Source organism: Ovis aries, chromosome 8, assembly GCF_016772045.2.
Source record: "Ovis aries strain OAR_USU_Benz2616 breed Rambouillet chromosome 8, ARS-UI_Ramb_v3.0, whole genome shotgun sequence".
In the NCBI taxonomy this organism is placed as follows: Eukaryota; Metazoa; Chordata; class Mammalia; order Artiodactyla; family Bovidae; genus Ovis; species Ovis aries.
The window spans coordinates 68,353,705-68,372,379 of record NC_056061.1 but is presented as its reverse complement, the minus strand read 5'-3'; the positions used below and the strand labels follow the sequence as shown (position 1 = coordinate 68,372,379).

At 41.7% G+C, this 18,675-nt stretch overlaps 1 protein-coding gene across 9 annotated transcripts in view; it reads right to left on the bottom strand.

The window, feature by feature from the left end:
- The window catches only part of PHACTR2 (phosphatase and actin regulator 2), a 143,917-nt gene that overhangs the window by 108,717 nt on the left and 16,525 nt on the right, over positions 1-18,675 (bottom strand). For 3 of the 9 annotated variants that reach the window (XM_042253550.2, XM_060419764.1, XM_060419766.1), the window contains exon 1: positions 6,979-7,222. The exons of 3 other annotated variants lie outside the window; for them this stretch is intronic. In XM_042253550.2, the coding sequence (XP_042109484.2) occupies positions 6,979-7,222 (244 nt within the window). Of the gene's footprint in view, positions 1-6,978; positions 7,230-18,675 lie in introns of those variants that run through there. 3 more of the 9 variants (XM_060419763.1, XM_060419768.1, XM_060419767.1) reach the window with 3 other exon arrangements.

The following is an 18,675-nucleotide window of genomic DNA, read 5'->3' as shown; positions in this document are numbered from 1 at the left end:
TACATCTATATTTTTGTGCAGAAGTAGAGTATTGCCTGGAAAGTCCCATGGACGGAGGAGCCTGGTGGGCTGCGGTCCATGGGGTTGCTAGGAGTCGGACTCAACTGAGCGGCTTCACTTTCATGCATTGGCGAAGGAAATGGCAGCCCACTCCAGTGTTCTTGCCTGGAGAATCCCAGGGACGGGGGAGCCTGATGGGCTGCCGTCTATGGGGTCGCACAGAGTCGGACACGACTGAAGCGACTTAGCAGCAGCGGCAGCAGCAGAGTACTGTAAGTGAAACAGGATGTTCTTCCAGAGACTAATTTGGCATTTTCAGTAATGAATATGACAGTCATGGTGTAGTTGAAACCAGGCTTTTTTTTCTTCACAAAATAAAATATAATGCTGAGAAGCTTAATTTTAAATATTACCACACCAAAACTCTTTTGCTTCTATTACCAAAAAAATTTTAGCTTCAAATAAACTGATAGCTATCACAAATGACAATATGTGAGGAAGGTGGATGTTTTAGGTAATAGAATGCATTTTTATGTGCCTCAATCTTTTTGTCAACCAGAAGAAAGGCCCTGAACTTTATGTTGCCGTGTACTACATTCATAACTGAAAGAAGACGGTGATGATGTATATTACCCAACAATCAAATTTTAAGTGACAAAAGATTGGAAGCAACTCAGAATGAATAAATGATGGTATTTTTCATGCAATGAAATAGCACTTAGCAATCTTTTTAAAAGGCGCTATTGGTACCTACAACATGAATGCATCTCAGAAACACCGTGCTGAAAAAACTAAAAAAAAGGGACACACAAAAGAATATGTGCTGTGGGGTTTTATTCATATGAAGTTTTTTAAAAAGGCAAAATGAATTTTGGAGAAAAGAAAGAAGAAAACAATCAGAACAGACGTTGTTTCCTGGAGTGAGATGGAGGTAGGAATTAATTGAGCAGAGATCTGAGGTATCTTCCTGGGGTCCTAGAAATTATCTCAGTAAAGGATGGACTATACAAAATACATGCTTCCCAGGTGGCACCAGTGGTCAGGAACCCACCTGCCAATGCAGGAGATGTGGGTTCGATCTGTGGGTTGGGCAGATCCCCTGGAGGAGGGCATGGCAACCCACTCCAGGATTTTTGCCTGGAGAATCCCATGGACAAAGGAGCCTTGAGGGCTACAGTTCATGGGGTTGCAGAGTCAGGCACAACTGAAGTGACTTAGCGTGCGTGCATACGAAACACATCAAATGGTATTCATGATATTGTGTATTTCACTTTATGTAAAATCTACCTTTAAAAAACCATCAATAGTAAAGTCCAATTAATGGCATGCATGCTGATAGCGATGAAGTGTACTGATGTTCATCAAAAATAATAAATTGATGGATAGAATGGGGATAGATAAATATATAATATAGTAAAATGTAGCTAAGTATTGAATCTAGGTGGTGGATGTGTGGTGATTAGTTGTATAATTCTTCCATCTTCAAAACTTTCAAAATAAAATATTAGGAAATACTAGGATAAATAAAACAAAAATTGAATGGCAAGAACCTCTGCTTCTAGGAAAATGGAATAGACTTACTTTTTACTATTTCTCCTGCTAAATACAACTAAAAGATACCCTGGAGGCTATATATAAAACAAACACAAGGGACTTTCCCTGACGCTCCAGAGGTTAAGACTCCGTGCTTCCACTGCAGGGGGTTTGATTCCTGGTCAGGAAACTAATATCCTGTATGCTGTGTGGGGTGGCCAAAAACAAACAAACAAACAAACAAACCATGAATAGACTAACAAGCTGAAAAGAAAGTAGACCAACTTGGGACCTCGAGACCTAAGAAACAACATGGAGGTAAGATTCCTGTGTTTTCTTTTAGTCTCATGTATTCCCGACTTGCAGCTGAAGTGGTCACCAACAAATAGCCTGCTCCCTCTAGTCAAACGAGCCAAAAAGGACAGGCTAGCAAAACAGAGAATTTTTAGACGAAAACTGCTCCACTCCAGATAAACAAAGCAACCCACTCCAGTACTCTTGCCTGGAAAATCCCATGGACGGTGGAGCCTGGTGGGCTACAGTTCATGGGGTCTCGAAGAGTCGGACACGACTGAGCGACTTCACTTTCATGCATTGGAGAAGGAAATGGCCACCCACTCCAGTGTTCTTGCCTGGAGAATCCCGGGGATGGGGGAGCCTGGTGGGCTGCTGTCTATGGGGTCGCACAGAGTCGGACACGACTGACATGACTTAGCAGCAGCTCCACTCCAGACAAACACCACAGAAGGAACTGTGACCACCCAAGCCAACAAAGGCTGAGCAGGGAGATCAGATGTCCGTCCTCACAAAGCTGTAATGAGGAGCCCCAACACCCCTCAAAGAGTGGTGTCAGAGAGGACCAAGTAGAGAGCCGGAAACTTCCTGCATGCCAGCTATAACAAAGCATCGTCTACAGTGTCAGTGGAGACCACACGGGAGCCTGGACTTCCACCCGCACCCAGGCACGAGGCATCTCTTCTTTGCCCTCCCTCCCCAAATTGGGATCACACCAAACCACTGCCCAGAGGAACAAGACAACCTCCGTCCACTATGGTGTCACTAGAGACCACGTGGGGATCTGGAAATCGAACTATGCCCGGAGTAACAAAGACCCCTCTCCCTGTTTCTGCCACGAGATACCAACAGAGAATGAAGGGCTGAACCTGGGTTTTTAACCTCCTGGCAGGAGTGAGGCAGCCCCCTTTGCCTCCTTGCCTGGAGAAGTGTCAAACAAAGCCAGTTAAAACAAAGGGTTTCAATAAAGATTTACAGTCTAATACAATACAAAAGTGTTGAAGCTTCAATCAAAAATCACCTGACAAACCACAAACAAGGAAAATCTTAAACTAAGTGAGAAAAGATAATCAGTACACACCAACACCTAAATCCTTAGGAGTTCTCCTTGCAAACAAGAATGATAAATCCCATTCTTCCCACTCTGAACGTCGACTCTAATCTCAGGCAGAAATGCAAGAACTGCAGTGACTGAGTCTTTTGTAAATGATCCCATGCTGGCCACAGTGCAGCAGGCAGAGAGAGAGATGGGTCAGACTAATCGTAAAGCTAAGTCAGAGTTTAAAAGTAAAATCCTTCTTTACTTCACTTCCACTCCTGTCCAACTGCTTTCCTTAAACTAGGAGCAAAACCAGGGAAAAACTAAGTGTATGATATTTCTTCTTCATGGAGACTTTGTGCTGAAGATTCAATTTTGAAACAATTTAAATGTTGTGAAATATAAAAGGACTACTACAAACCTGGGAACTAAAGCTACCATCTCCAATTCACCTCTGTGGCTACAGACACACACTTAGTTCTCATTTTCTCTAAACCAACAACCCTGACACACCATCAAAATTCTGCTTTTGATCTGAACCACTAAGGAATAATCTATTTTTTTTTTCTCCTGAAAAGAAAAGCAAATGAAAACAAAAATTAATTCCTTCGTTGACAGAATGTGACAGGTAGGGAGACTGAATGAGGTAGTTGAAAAATGAAAAATGAAGGTCTTAAAGTTAAATTCATAGCTACATGAGACATCAACTGCCATGCCTTTTTTCATTTTGCATTTACAGTTTTAGTCTTTATCTCTGCCCTGGAAAGTGCCAGGGCAGTGTCCTGGGCCAATGACCACAGCACAGTTCATATACACATATCTTTTTCCTGATTGAAAGAATCCACCCATAATTTTGTAATTATGGGGCAATTACAGTAAACCACACTTACAATTAGGAAGCATATATTGCCATAGTTGGCCACAGTGCCATGGTATTTCTCTTCCGTTATGAACATGAAGGGGACTGTCACCTGCTTTGGAGTCATATGAACAGAAATTTTACTCCCTTCTTTTCCCCAAACACCTACGATACTGCCAGGACCACTGATCATTCTACTATTTTTCTTTTAGGCCAGGGTACCATTAAAGTTGACTTGAAACTTTCTAAAATTGTTTTCACAACAAGTCTAGTGAGTTTGGCATTTACCCTCAGATAAAAACAAATCGCCAGGTAAATCCCAGATGAAAGTCTGAATTTCCTGTTATAAATGTTAATTTTAACTGACTTACATGTTATGAAGAAAGACCTAACATTCATCAGGTTTTCCTTTTTCACAATGAAAATCAACATTATAAAATAATTTAAATATTATTTAAATATTGTTAAAACCAGTCATTAGCTCTTTGAATGTAGACAATTCAAATGACACAGCTCAGTCTATCTTCCCACCAAAGTCAGTCCATTCCTAACAGAACTTGCCCACACCAACCAGTAAGATCCAGAAAACATACGAAGGTTTTCTCTTTCATTTAAACAGAAATTTATCAATTAGGCAATCCCAGTGCTAATGTGAGAGAAGGCAATGGCGCCCCACTCCAGTACTCTTGCCTGGAAAATCCCATGGGCAGAGGGGCCTGGGAGGCTGCAGTCCATGGGGTCGCTAAGAGTCAGACACGACTGAGCGACTTCACTTTCACTTTTCACTTTCATTCACTGGAGAAGGAGACGGCAACCCACTCCAGTGTTCTTGCCTGGAGAATCCCAGGGATGGGGGAGCCCGGTGGGCTGCTGTCTATGGGGTTGCACAGAGTCGGACACGACTGAAGTGACTTAGCAGTAGCAGTGCTAATGTGATCACAGAAGCAAAAAATAAATGAAGCTAGATAATTATCATATACATTAAATTCTAGACTTGGGAGAACCTTTTCTTTGATATTTGAGAACTGAATGACAAGGATTCTTAGAAAAATGGAACTATTTAATATGAGAGTATGTCGTACTTTTTATAGTACTTGATAGTTCTCTGATATTCCAGATACTCATTTCTGATTTTTCTCCACACAATTATTTCAGTCATTGAGAAAGTGAGACAAATGTGACAGAGCATTCCACCTCACAAATTTCACAGGTGAAAGAACATTTAGAAAAGAACCTCAATAAAAGAATTCCTGGGGACCGATTCTAAAGAAAGTGATAGCCACTCTATGAGAAAACAAGTGGTGAAGATGGCCTCAACTGTCCCCTGAAATCCTTACATATCTGAAGGTTAATGAGAATACGTTTTTGAAGCTCAATAATAACAAAAACAAAGAGAAATCATATGTGATTTTAAGAAAAATGCTGAGAATTCTCTGTTGTACTAAGTATACACTTACAATACTACTCATAGTGATTTGACTATATCAAAGAATATACCCATTAAAAGGGCACTGTACAAAAATGTTTGACATTTAAAAATCAAGAACCTAAAGGAAGTAAGAAAACAAGCAAACCAATGTTTATTTCCTTAAAATATGGCTTCTAGGCTATCCTTTTCGTGTATTTGTAAATTATTATGCTTACATAATATTATCACCATATATAAATATATTCATTTTAATTTCTATTACAGTTTTTTTACATTTCCACTATAATTCTGCACCTTCCTCTTTAAAAGCTACAGAACACACAGCAAAGAAACATAGGGCAGCACTTGGGGAACATTTAACTCTATTTCCTACCCTTCCGTGAGGCCTCTCTCTCATAAAGTGACTTAAAAAATATGCTGTCAGACAGGGGCGTACATGCAATTCTGGGCACAGAACCAAGTAGACAATGAGGTCAGAGGGAACTGGCGCTATGCGCCATTGCAGATGAAACTGGCTAACAGTTTCTAGGAAAGCCGGTAGCTCTCCTTGTCTTCAGTCATCTAAAGGAGATCCTTCTTGTTGCTGTTGTTTAGGCACTATGACTCTTGGGACCCCATGGGCTGTAGCCTGCCAGGCTCCTCTGGCCATGGGATTTCCCAAGCAAGAATACTGGAGTGGGTTGCCGTTTCCTTCTCTAGGGGACCTTTCTGCACCAGGGATCGAACCTGTGTCTCCTGCATTGGCGGGCGGCTTCTTTACCACTGAGCCTCCTGGGAAGCCCACAGAAGAAGATCCTTACTCTTGCTGATCAGCACCGACATTTGGGTTGGATCAAATCTCTCCCTTTTGGGGGGAAGGATGAATAACCAGTGGAAGGAAAGTGAAAAGGAACAGAAGGATAAAAATGTGTGTTATTACATGGGGTTAGGAGTTAATCCTGAAACTGGTATACTTGTAAACAGGATGGAACAATGGATAATAGATGTTAGGAGCCAGATTTCTCATTCTTGGAAATGGACGTTACAGATAAGCAAAGGGGGAAGCCAGAATGATTGATGTGGACTGGATTAGAGTCAGAGATATCAGTATGAACTCCTGTTTTGAACACAGAGAGAGAGGGAGGGAGAGAGGAAAGATATAGATAGATAGATAGATTATAAGTATATGTATATACATGGTTTGGTATACATACTTGTATTTTCCATTCATTCTAGGGGCTAGAAGCAGTGACATCCCAGTGAGCACTCAGCCTTTGGTTTCTAACAGCATGCTCCAATAAAAGGAAGCAGACCTCTTTCCAGAAATGGCTGCTTCCAGGGCCGGGGCAAGGAAATTACTAGATAAGCCTAGAGCATTTTCCTTTTCAGAAAGGAAACAAGTGCTCAAAACACATTCTCATGAGAGAATGTCAGAGTCACACAGGAGCCAACAGAGAGTTCCACGGGCCAAAGACAGAACAATCTGGGCAATAGTGCAGTTTTAGATTATCATCCAAACTGATGAACAGTGAATAAATAAATAAGTATGGGATATAACATCTGTATGGAAGAACTGCAACTAATTTATACAAAGCTCCACTCTCAAGAAGGTGGGTCTTAACTTCCCACTCCTGAAATGTGTGGGTTTTACATGGTGACTTCCCTTGAAAGACTTCAGTATGGAAAGGTGGGGGAAAGGAGGCACTTACAGTGAAGAAACTGACAAACACTGCCTCAGCCACGTGACGGACGTTGACTTGATCACTGCTAAGTCATGTTGAGAGCATGGACCCTTGATACGATGGATGAGAATCAGACCTCAAAACCTATAACCCCACTGTATACCTTTAAGACCATGGGTCTTTTCAAATGAGTCAGCTCTTTGCATCAGGTGGCCAAAGTATTGGAGTTTCAGCTTCAGCATCAGTCCTTCCAATGAACACCCAGGACTGGTCTCCTTTAGGATGGACTGGTTGGATCTCCTTGCAGTCCAAGGGACTCTCAAGAGTCTCCTCCAGCACCACAGTTCAAAAGCATCAGTTCTTCGGCGTTCAGCTTTCTTCACAGTCCAACTCTTACATCCATACATGACTACTGGAAAAACCACAGCCTTGACTAGACAATATTTACAAGTCATCAAATTGCTGTCTCAACACTTTGTATTACCTGATGGATTCTAATGAGGTAAGTGGCATCTAACATCCTACAAAAGAGTAGACCATGGGCCCAGTAACTACTGATCCCAGTTACTGTGGAACCACACAGTGGCAATTAAACATGATGAGTTTTTTCACAGCTCCTCTTTTAAGAAAGGATATCATTTCCACTTTCTTTATCTGGAAAACATAAATAATAACTCCTTTGCCTTACTAGATTTATGAGAAAACTAATAGACCGTTCAAACCATCTTTTCAGGTTGCCCTGAAGCCATGCTAAATTAGAAGCTCACCTCAACAAGCTTAGAGATGGAGAAGCAGTTTATTTTCCGTAAATAATGACAGCTTTTTAGTCTTATTCTGCATCTGACAGCAGCAGTAGTCTGAGCAGTGCAGTTCAGAGAAACACTGAGTATAACATTATCCATTAAAGGATCAACTGTGTTATTACAGGAGTCTTCCACTCTCTTAAGTATATTAAAGGCCTATATATGAGGACACTGAGACCTAAGAAGGTTAGTGGCTTTCCAAATCATTAACTAGTCACAGATACATAGTCTAGGTCATCTGATTCCTGACTAGGGGCTTTTCTCCCATTCTCCCTGCTGTCCTCATTGGAATATGATAGCTAAACTCAAGGTGAACCAGCAGCACATCCTAGTACCTCTAGATGAGCAGTAAGACTCTGCTTATAGAGCAAAAAGCAAAGAAGACATCACATAATCAGGATAGACAATAAATCTCAGTTAATATTCAGAATTTTGAGCATCCATTTGGGATGGCTCACTGTAATCTGAGAAGAGAACTGAGTCCCAGACTCAGCTCTGCTACTTAAATGGCCCTGTGACCATGAGCAAAGACCCCAATATTTCATTGCTGAGATTATCAGATTCAGTTAAAGGGTCTCTAGGCGCAATAAAATTGATATACTTTTATGTCACATATAGACCTGTTCTAAGTGCTTCATGATTATTGCCTTGTTGTCATCACAACCCTATAAAATAAGGTGCTATTAGTATTTCCATTTTATAAATGAGGAAGTTGAAGTCCAGAGAGACCGAGCAGTTTACCCAAGGTCACAGAGCCCGTCAGAGAGATTTAAACTCCAGATGGTCTACCTCCTGAGTGTCCCTTGCACAATATGGGCCAGGGGCTTGTGGGTGGGAATACGGCTATATTTTAAGAGAAGGCAAGACATAAAGCCTGATGAATAATAATTCAAGTCTATGCCCGACTGCTTCTTTGGACTAATCTAACAAGTCGGGGCAGATACTGTTCTAGTCTCTGAAACGATGCCCACTGTCATCACAGTTAAGTTCATGTGGGCTGCAGGCAGTGTGTCCTCTTCGCTTATAATAACTATGGTCCTTTGATTGCACAGAATCCTTATTTAACACAGCATTAATTTTAGAAATTTGATACCATCAATTTTTGGACTTGTTTTTCTAACAGAGGCAGCCATTATTTTTAAACCCCCAAAGGGAAAAGCGACTAAAGACTTCCATCTGCCTCGCAAACACTGAGAGAGAATTTCAGAGTTTAAACTTGCGGGCCGATGGGCTGCAGAAGGGGCGTGTTTGTGCAGCTGTGTGACATCCTGGCGCACTGACGTGAACAACAGACCCTAGACTTACTTCAGGACATTTAACAGATTAAATAATGTCACTTGTGCTTAGGGTTGGAAGAAATTCTGATTGAACAGGAGAAAGGTCACCTGGCAAAAGGGAAATCAATTTTAATATAAACAAAAGCATAGTAAGTTTCATATATCACTATTATTGCTGCAAGTCAAGGGTTCTAGAAAGAGTTGGGATGGCTGTGTTTAGGAATAGCGAGACGTGTGCTACAGAGAAATGAACAAACCCACTTCCTACCTTCCTGAGCCATCTCCTCAGAGACCGGGGTGGAGAGCAGGTCATGGTGTATGGCGGGTGTGCTGTGTTTGTGGAAAGGTTTGACACACCTCCAGTGGGCAAACTGCCAAGTAAGAGAAAATCTCACCTCTAAGTGAAGATGGTGACTATTTCCTTTATGCTGAGCTTGTACTTGGGGAGGAAACTTAAGGAGAGAAGCTGGAAGACCTTAGATATAAATTATAAAATAAACTGTAAAATAAAATCTAACAATACCTGGGACTTCTCTGGTGGTCCAGCAGTTAAGACTCTGCACTTCCACTGCAGGGGGCACAGGTTTGATCCCTGGTCAGGGTACTAAGACCCCACATTTCTAGTGGTGTGGCCAAAAATAAAAATAAAAAAATAAATAATACAAGAGACTTCCCTGGCGGTCCAGAGGTTAACACTTCGCCTTCCAATGCAGAGGGTGTGGGTTCAATCCCTGGTCAGGGAGCTAAGATGCCACGTGACTTGCAGCCAAATAATCAAAACATAAAACAGAAACAGCATTATAACAAATTCAATGAAGGCTTTTAAAAAAAATATGGTCCACATAAGAAAGTCTTTAAAATTTCTTTTAAATAAAAAATATGCTAAAGACAATTAAAATTTTTCAAATGTAATGATTTTGGATCTACTTTGCCCCATACAAAATTATGAAAAACTTCCTAGTCGAGGATGAATGTAATAGAAATATTATTAAAATAACACATTAAATCTGGACTAGTAGCTTTGGGTCAAAAGATCCATAAGAGTCTACTTATACTGTGACTAATCCTCTCTGCAGTCCAACAGTCCCCTGGGAATCACAAGTTCTGTGAAGAGACGGGTGGCCATGTGTAAAATTCTGGACTATCCCCCCAAGGCAGAAATGAAACCTTATAGAAGGGAACGCAGGACACTAGGAGATACAAGCTGTAGGCTTATACAATAGAAGGCAGAAAGCTGGGAGAATTTATGTCAATTAGTCATAAAGAGTCCCCAATGCACTCAGCTTTATATCCCTATCATTCAGTTTAAAGAGGGAACTGTAACAACCCAGGCATCTGAACTTGGACTGGAGCAAAGAAAAAGGACTAGAAATGATGAATGCCTCCAACAGACATTGAGAAGGAAGAAGTAAGGAGGCCAAGGAGCTGCCTGGAAAAGACACGGGCAACTCCAGGGTCTGAACCTCTCTGAGGATGCAGTGGGATGTAAAGAGATGAAGGCTTAGAGAAAAGGTTTGTGGCTGGAGTTCAAGCACCCTGAACATTCAAGGGAAGATGTGAGTAAATACAGTACTGCTGGTGCTGCTAAGTCGTTTCAGTCGTGTCTGACTCTGTGCGGCCCCATAGAGGGCAACCCATCAGTCTCCTCTGTCCCTTGGATTCTCCAGGCAAGAATAATGGAGTGGGTTGCCATTTCCTTCTCCAATGCATGAGAGTGAAAAGTGAAAGTGAAGTCGCTCAGTCGTGTCCGACCCTTAGCGACCCCATGGACTGCAGCCTACCAGGTTCCTCCGTCCATAGGATTCTCCAGGCAAGAGTACTGGAGTGGGTTGCCATTGCCTTCTCCATTACAGAAACTGATCTATGTTAAAAAGAAAAAGACATTTAACAGTACTAGACATTAGCAAGAAAACAGAGGTGAAGTTAAAGAAGTTATTAGGGGTGGTTTTTCCAAATAAAAGCAGAGCTAAGTTGACCTCTTAGAGGATGATTACATGAAGGAGATAGTAACTTCCCTGGTGGCTCAGATGGTAAAGAATCTGCCTGCATTGTGGGAGACCTGGGTTTGATCCCTGGGTTGGGAAGATCCCCTGGAGGAGGGCACAGCAGCCCTCTAGTACTCTTGTCTGGAGAATCCCCATGGACAGAGGAGCCTGGTGGGCTACAGTCCATGGGGTTGCAAAGAGTCAAGACACGACTAAGCGCAGACACGACTGAGCAACTAAGCACACCCACACACTTTCACTAGGAAAGGTATCTAACTAAATTGGAGCTAAAACCCAATTGCTTTTGTTTTTTCTATTTTTCAGGGATTACACGTGAGAATTCGAATTTCTCATATTAGGAAACCAGCTAGAAAACCATGAAACCGTTTTTTTTAAACCTGTTATATTCTTTCATAACATTATTAGGGGTATTGAGCTATGTGTTGCTACTTAAAACTTTTGATTCACTCAATACACTGCAAACTGGTAGAATTACAAGGCCCTTTGCATAGCAGCCCAGTGTCTGGTGGCAAATATATGACTATATAATGTAACATGCTCAATTATCAGGAATCATTCTTTAAAATAGGCAACCCACAAGTTACTGTTCCATTTTAAACAGAAAACACCATCTCGTCTATCTTCTATCTTCTCAATTGAGAATCAAATATCTCCTGGGATGCCAGTCTGTTAAAGCAGGCAAACACAAATCGAGAAATGATTGATACTTATGTTGCTCTATATGAAAACTTCCAGAGAAGTAAGCAAATGTTTTGTTAAATTCCAAGAACCTTGGACTTCTTTGGTACTGAGAGTCATCAGGTAAAGGAAAAAGTTTATTTATTTTTTTAAATTCACACAGCGTGTATGCGTGTGTTGAGGGGTTGAGGGGGGATGCTGCTCCACTGTGTTTATGGGCTAAGAAGAAAGCCTGGAGGGAGAGAGAAAGTGAAGATCTGAGAGAGAATACACTAGAATGTGAGAACTGAACGCCTGCAGGATAAGGGCAAGGCGTGGGTGGAGGGGCAGAGCCCAAACCTCACATGGTGAATATCAGGAAGTCACCAGAAAGTCAGGAAATGACAGCAGCAAAGACGTGGGAAGAGAAACTCAGCAGGATGGCACATATTTCAAATGAGAAATAACTTTCAAAAGAAAGTTGACCTCCTAGAGGATGATTGCATTAGGGAGGTAGCAGCTTCCCTGGAGGCTCAGACTGTAAAGAGTCACCTGCAATGTGCGAGACCAGGATTTAATGCCTGGGATGGGAAGATTCCCTGGAGGAGGGCAACTTAACTCCTCTTCCACGCAATACTAGAAGCAAAACAGGCAGGAGTGGTGGGCGATCAGGAATGGATAGAAGGTCAGTAGTGAGGGGTGAAGGAACACAGCCTCTTCCACCAGGGCAGAGTTGCCAAGGAGAGGTGGGTTTCTGATCAAACAAAAAAGAAGAGGAAGAAGTCCACAAAGAGATGAGGATGTAGGAAACTCTGCTTCCTGTGGAATGGAGTCATCCATCCGTAATTAATTTCTTGAGACAAGGTAATGCACTGGGGCTTTGAGTGAGCAAAAATGGACTGGATCCCTGCCCTTAGGACGCTTATTTATGGTCTCTGATGGGAGCTGACATTATCCTGGCAACATCCACTCCAGCACAGAAATACAGCAGGTACTGAGAGCACAGGGGGTGAGGCGGCTGAGGGGCTCCCAGTGAGGCAGGGCAGCACGAGTTCTTGGGACAGGCATAGCATGAAATGGTCTCCCAGTTCTGAGTTAAAATTCAGGATAAAATTGTTTGAGGGGTACAGAGATTTAGCCCAGTTTCATAACACTACTTAAAAAGTAGAAACACCCTGTCTCAATTAAGCAGGAGACCACTGAAAACTCACTGAAAAGCAAAGGATTAACATTCCTTAGTTTGAATAACACCTAATTTTCTAACTACAGAGACAGAGACAAGAAAGACAGAATTCCATTAGCTGTGTTTTGAAAAAATAATATTACAGTAATGATGCCTTCAAAGTTGATGTTAATTTTTTTTCTCCAATATAGTCACTAAAGATATCCCAATTACAAGATGTTCTATTTCAGTTTCCTTCTTGAAAATGACATGTGTGTTAAGCAAGCATTCCAGAGAACGAGCTGTACCAGCAGGACTTGGATATAACACTACACAGAAAGCCTCTGAATCCAATTAGGGCACCATCGAGCCAACCAGCTGATTCCAAAGTCCTTTTCTGATATTATTTTTATTAAGATTTTCAATACTGGCCAGAAGGAATGTTGACCGTGTACTAGAATGATGAAAAATGCCCATAACTGAGCTTCAGAAGTAGCCAGTTGTTACAGACTTCCCAGAAGCCACAGAATTATTCTTAACTACTGTTCTTATCAAGTGAATAGGGGAAAAAAGATTGCCTCTTTGAAGAGTTAGGACATGAAAAAAAAAGAAAAAAAGGACTAGTCTTCCCTGCTATATCAGGAGTCCCATGATTCCCAGTGATACCCCCCACCCTGAACATAAGCCACAGAAGGTACTTGATAAATATTTACAAAATGAATAACTAAGTCATGCACAAACGTTTGGCAATAATTTACAAAGCCTGGCCTATCTAGGCTATGATTTATCTTAGCAGGTCTTTAGATTTTTCACACAGGGGAAATTGTTTCCAACAGCGCTTTCCTGTAGAATTCCAAATATTTTGAAAGATAATATAACAGACACTAAAGTTTGAAATTAAGAAAATATCAAAGCCACCAGAAAGGTGATTAACACTCAGAAGAATGGTACATGCATTGTTGACAAACTTTTCAGGTGAACAAACACTTGCTGCTTACTATGTAACTTTAAATAATGTAAAAAGACAATAATTAAAGATAAATCATGAAAAAAGAAAACAGTTGGAATCATTTAGAGGTGAACTTATCTTTCAAGAACTTCCTACTGAGATTTCCCTGGCAGTCCAATACTTCAAATGCAGGTGGTGTGGGTTCGATCCCTGGTTGGCAAACTAGGATCCCATATGCCTCATGGCGCTCCCCAACTCCCACCAAAAAAGAACTTCCTATTTTCAGTTTTTAAGAAGCTACTCATCCACACACACCACACTAGCATCGCCTTTTCCTTCTCTGAACACTACAAGCACATCAGGTATCCCAGGTTTGCCGATCTTCCCAACCCAGGGATCGAACCCATATCTCTTGCTTCTCTTGCACTACAGGCAGATGCTTTACAGCTGAACCATGGGGGAAGCCGCAAGCAACTAGAAAGGAGCTATGAAAAGGTCTGGAGGGGAATAAATGATAGAAGTGGATTATTTCTGATCTGGAGCAATGGAAGCAATGGGATGTCTTTGAAAGCTATTTTTCTGGTCTTCCGGCAGGTTCCAGAAAAACAAAAACATCTCCCTCCACAATAGACACCTGCATAGAGCCACCTACAATCTCCACTGGTCTCCAGACAATTGCTGGGAGCTGCTGAGGTGAATGAGTACTCAGGGGAGATCCCTGTTATCCTCCAGCAGAAATGCTCTGGACTCAGGGAAGAAACAAAGCAAGAAAGCGGACATCACCGAGAATGAGAGAACAAACCCAGATCTGGACTCGGCTCTATTTCCCACCAGGTGGGAAATTGCACAATTTATTTTTATGCTTAAACTTGCAAAAAATTTAAAGAGTTAAAAAAAAAAGTTTTATTCAAAAGACTGGTTGCTTGCTTGGTTAATATAATACTTAGTGATTCATGTTGAAAACCCAGTTATAGAACTGCCTACATGTAGTGGGGCTACAAGTTGTTCTTTAGCTTTTGTTGTTGTTGCTGTTATAGCTGCCAAGCACAGGAAGTTGCATTTTACTCCTGTTTCCAAATATACCTAATGTCAAAATCTAAAGAGGGAAAAAAGTTCCGCTTTATGACTCTTAACCTCAGATCCTTTGCAGTTAAGGCCTTTAGGTTTAACACAGGTAGCTCAGTCCTTAAGGACTCTAGTTCACTGGGACAGGTTAAGCCACTGGACTGGCTAAGAAATCGCTGCAAAGGAAGCCTCTGTTTATTCTGCACCTTTCCCTATTTGAAAGTTAACCAGAACCTTGTGCCCATTCTCTTCACCCCTAGGACCAGATCTCCAGCAAGAAAAATAAGGTTAGACTGGCACTGTAAGACCACAAGTAATTATTCATTAAATCCTGATCTGTTATTTCCATTGTATAAGAAGTTCATTCCTAAGCCTGAGGCTACTGAATTTTGCATCTGAAATATCAGGGTCTTGGGCCAGGTGAAATGCTCTCACTTGGAAGATAGCAGTGTTCTGTGACTTTTAACCTTCCTTAGATTGTGTGTTTAGCAGATTCTAATCTGCAAAATGCCTTAAAAGATGAGAAAGTGACAGAGTCACAATTAGTGGGAAAGGGGGCTTGGCTAAGAGTTTCTGTATGCCCCCACCTCCACCCCATCACTATTAGGATTCAGATCAAGGCCCCCAAAGAACCAGGTCTTTTGTGCAGCTTTTGGGGGGCAGTGTTTTCTATCTCAGCTATATCAAGGTCTAACTTACTTCTGGGTTTCCCCGGTGGCTCAGCAGTAAAGAATACACCTGCAATGGAGAAGACACAGGAGATGTGAGTTTGATCCCTGGGTCGGAAGATCCCCTGGAGGAGGGCACGGCAACCCACTCCAGCTTTCTTGCCTGGAGAATCCCATGGACAGAGGAGCCTGGCGGGCTTCAGTCCACAGGGTCGCAAAGAGTTGGAAACTAATGAAGGGGCTGAGTGTACACACACACACACACACACACACACACACACACACACACCCCTTAATTCTAGGAAACTCCTGGTCCAGAACATGCCTTAAACAATGAAATAATTTCTGACGTTACTGGAGAATTTTAAATCCTTTTCAGAGAGGACCTAGGATTGCTAGACTCAGATGCACCCAAATCTTGTGTGCTTAACTCTCTGGAGGGACCTATTCAATTTAAATTAAGAAAATTTGAACCTCAAAAAGGTGAGTGTGCTTTTGAAGCATTATCTTCATGATTTGTGACAAGATGAGCAAGTCCACCCAACTGTGCATCCCAGTGAATAATGTCTTTTAATACAGGATCGGAAGGTCTCCTGCCCATTTTTTGATTGGGTTGTTTGTTTCATTGATATTGACCTGCATGAGCTGTTTGAATATTTTGGAGATTAATTTCCTGTCAGTTGTTCATTTGCAAATATTTTCTCATTTGCAAATATTTTCTGAGGGTTGTCTTTTCATCTAGTTTATGTTTTCTGGCCAGCGGGGGGCGGGGGTGGGGTGGGAGGGTGTTGTTGTGGGATGATGAGTTAGTGTTTAATGGGAACAGAGTTTCAATTTAGGAAGGTGAAAAATTCGGGAGATGGATGGTGAGAGTTGCATAGCATGTGTATGTATTAGGGCTACGGAATAGTAGACTTAACTATGGTTAAAATAGTATATTTTATATTATGTGACTTTTACCACAATAAAAAGAAACACACATTAAAAAAAAGAGAGGTAGGAAGGTATCAACGAAAGCCTTCTGAGTATTTTGCAATGTGATGGGATATAACACAAATGTGTTTAGTCACACACGAATCATCTTTGGATTACCAACGTGATTCAATGGGGCTGTGAGAACATTCCTGTTCGGGTTTTACTTTGACAGGTGTTTAAACACTATCTTTCTTTAGCATCCCTATTCATTTCCTTTCTTATTTTAGCAGCTCTTTGTGAAGAGACATGTCACTCTGCTGGATACCAAACACATCTAAGACAATGAAAGCATACCAAGTAAGAAAAATCAAACCCAGCACAGAAAAAGTATATATGGAGTGACATTTGGAAACAAAACATTTCTCTATATAGCATGCCTCACCCTCCAGGGGCCTTGAAGAAGATTACGAAACCAATCAGGTAGCACATATATAGTGGATGACCACACTGGAATTAGGATCTTGATAAGCTATTTTTTTCTCTCTCAGTGTTACTCAAATCAAGTTGGTGTTCCAGTCACAAGATACTGGTAATTATTTCTTATGCAATTATGGTGGCAATGTAATATTCACGTAGACTATTTCCCAATTTCACCCTATAGATACTTTACATTCTACGCTTCACTCCCTGAGTGGCACTGCCTCGTGACATTCATTGATTGCCATTGCTGAAAATCGCCTTCAGAGCATCTTCTCACTCAAGTCATTCCTGTTGAATATGTGGTACTGCTGGAGGTGAGCAGAGAAGAGGCTGGGATCTGTTAATGAGTGGAGCTGAAGAAACCAGGAGAAAGATAACAGATCTGAGGTGCTTTATGGGCCACTGCGAATGGACCCCAGTTTGCAAACCTGTTTCAAGAACACGGTTACAGGCTGAATTGTGTCCCCCCAAATTCACATGTTGAAGTCACACTAAAAGCCTCAGAATGTGACTATATTGGATATGGCCTTCAACGAGATAATTAAGGTAAAAATGAGGTCCTATGGGTGGGCCCTCATCCAATATGACTGATGTCTTTATAAGAAGATTTTGGACGTAGACACGTGTATGCGCAGAGGAAAGACCCCAAGAGGACACAGGGAGAAGGGGGTGCCTACAAGGCCTCAGAAGAAAACACACCTTGATCTTGGATTTCTGAGTCCTCAGCTCTTGGACTCAAAACTGAGAAAAGAAATTTTGGCTGTTTTGACTCTGACCATTTGTTATAGCTGCCCTGGCAAACTAACACAGGCATTTACCATTGTCTATAAAGCTATTTATTCATGGGCTTCCCCAACAGTTCAGCAGTAAAGAATCCACCTGCCATGCAGGAGACACAGGTTTAATCCCTGGGTTGTGAAAACCCCCTGAAGGAGGAAATGGCAACCCACTCCAGTATTCCTGCCTGAAAAATCCCAGGAACACACTAAAAGCGATGAAAACGCCGCATGGCTTTCAACTTCACCTCTACCTCTCCCCACTGAAAAGAGGGGAAAAGAAAGCTTCATTAAAGACTTCTGCTCTGCCGACTGGATGGCGGCTTTGTAAATTAAAACATCATCGTTTGGAAAATGAGGTATAAAGTGTTCTGATATTCTGTGGTTGGATGACTCAAGAGGGGGTCGGTTTTCTAAAAGTGCACAGTTCTAGATTCTTTTCCAAATCTCCAGTTCGATTTTATCCTTTTCATGTTTTCTTTCCAAAAACTGGCAGCCAAGTACTTTCCAAGAGACAGAACACCAGTCGCGCACATATGTATACAATTCCGTTTTAGAAGACGTTAGGAAAATGAGGCTCAGCTCAGTCTGGCCCACAGGAACATTCGACGTGAGCTCCGTTAACTCCTTCTTCCAAGTTTCCATCCTCAGCCGGCTCCTCCACAGACAGCCTGGCATGTCAGCACAAGTAAACTTTACAGATGTAGAGGAAATTTTGAAAAACACAAAAATAGATGGAATCGGCAATAGCGATCCTGAATTGTCCCGTCACATTGCCCCTTCTCAGCCCCGTGGTGGCTACTCAGCTACGGTCAGAAGCACTTTTATTCTAGAAGGAAGGTCCGAGGCCAACACAGCAGGCCCACCTCAGAACACCTCAGGCAGTCAACAGAGGCCTTCCTAGGAGAGGCTGAGAGACTCTTTAGAAAAAGCTTTTAAGAGAACTGACTAGAATTTACTTCACAATGGGCAAGGTACTGCAAATAGGCCCACCATTGACAGGAAAGACCCCTGAAGTACAGAGGCAAAAATAAAAAGCTAAACGTTTCCAAAAAGGAACATATGAAAAGAATTTTTAAATAAATGACTGCTTCCTTTTGGA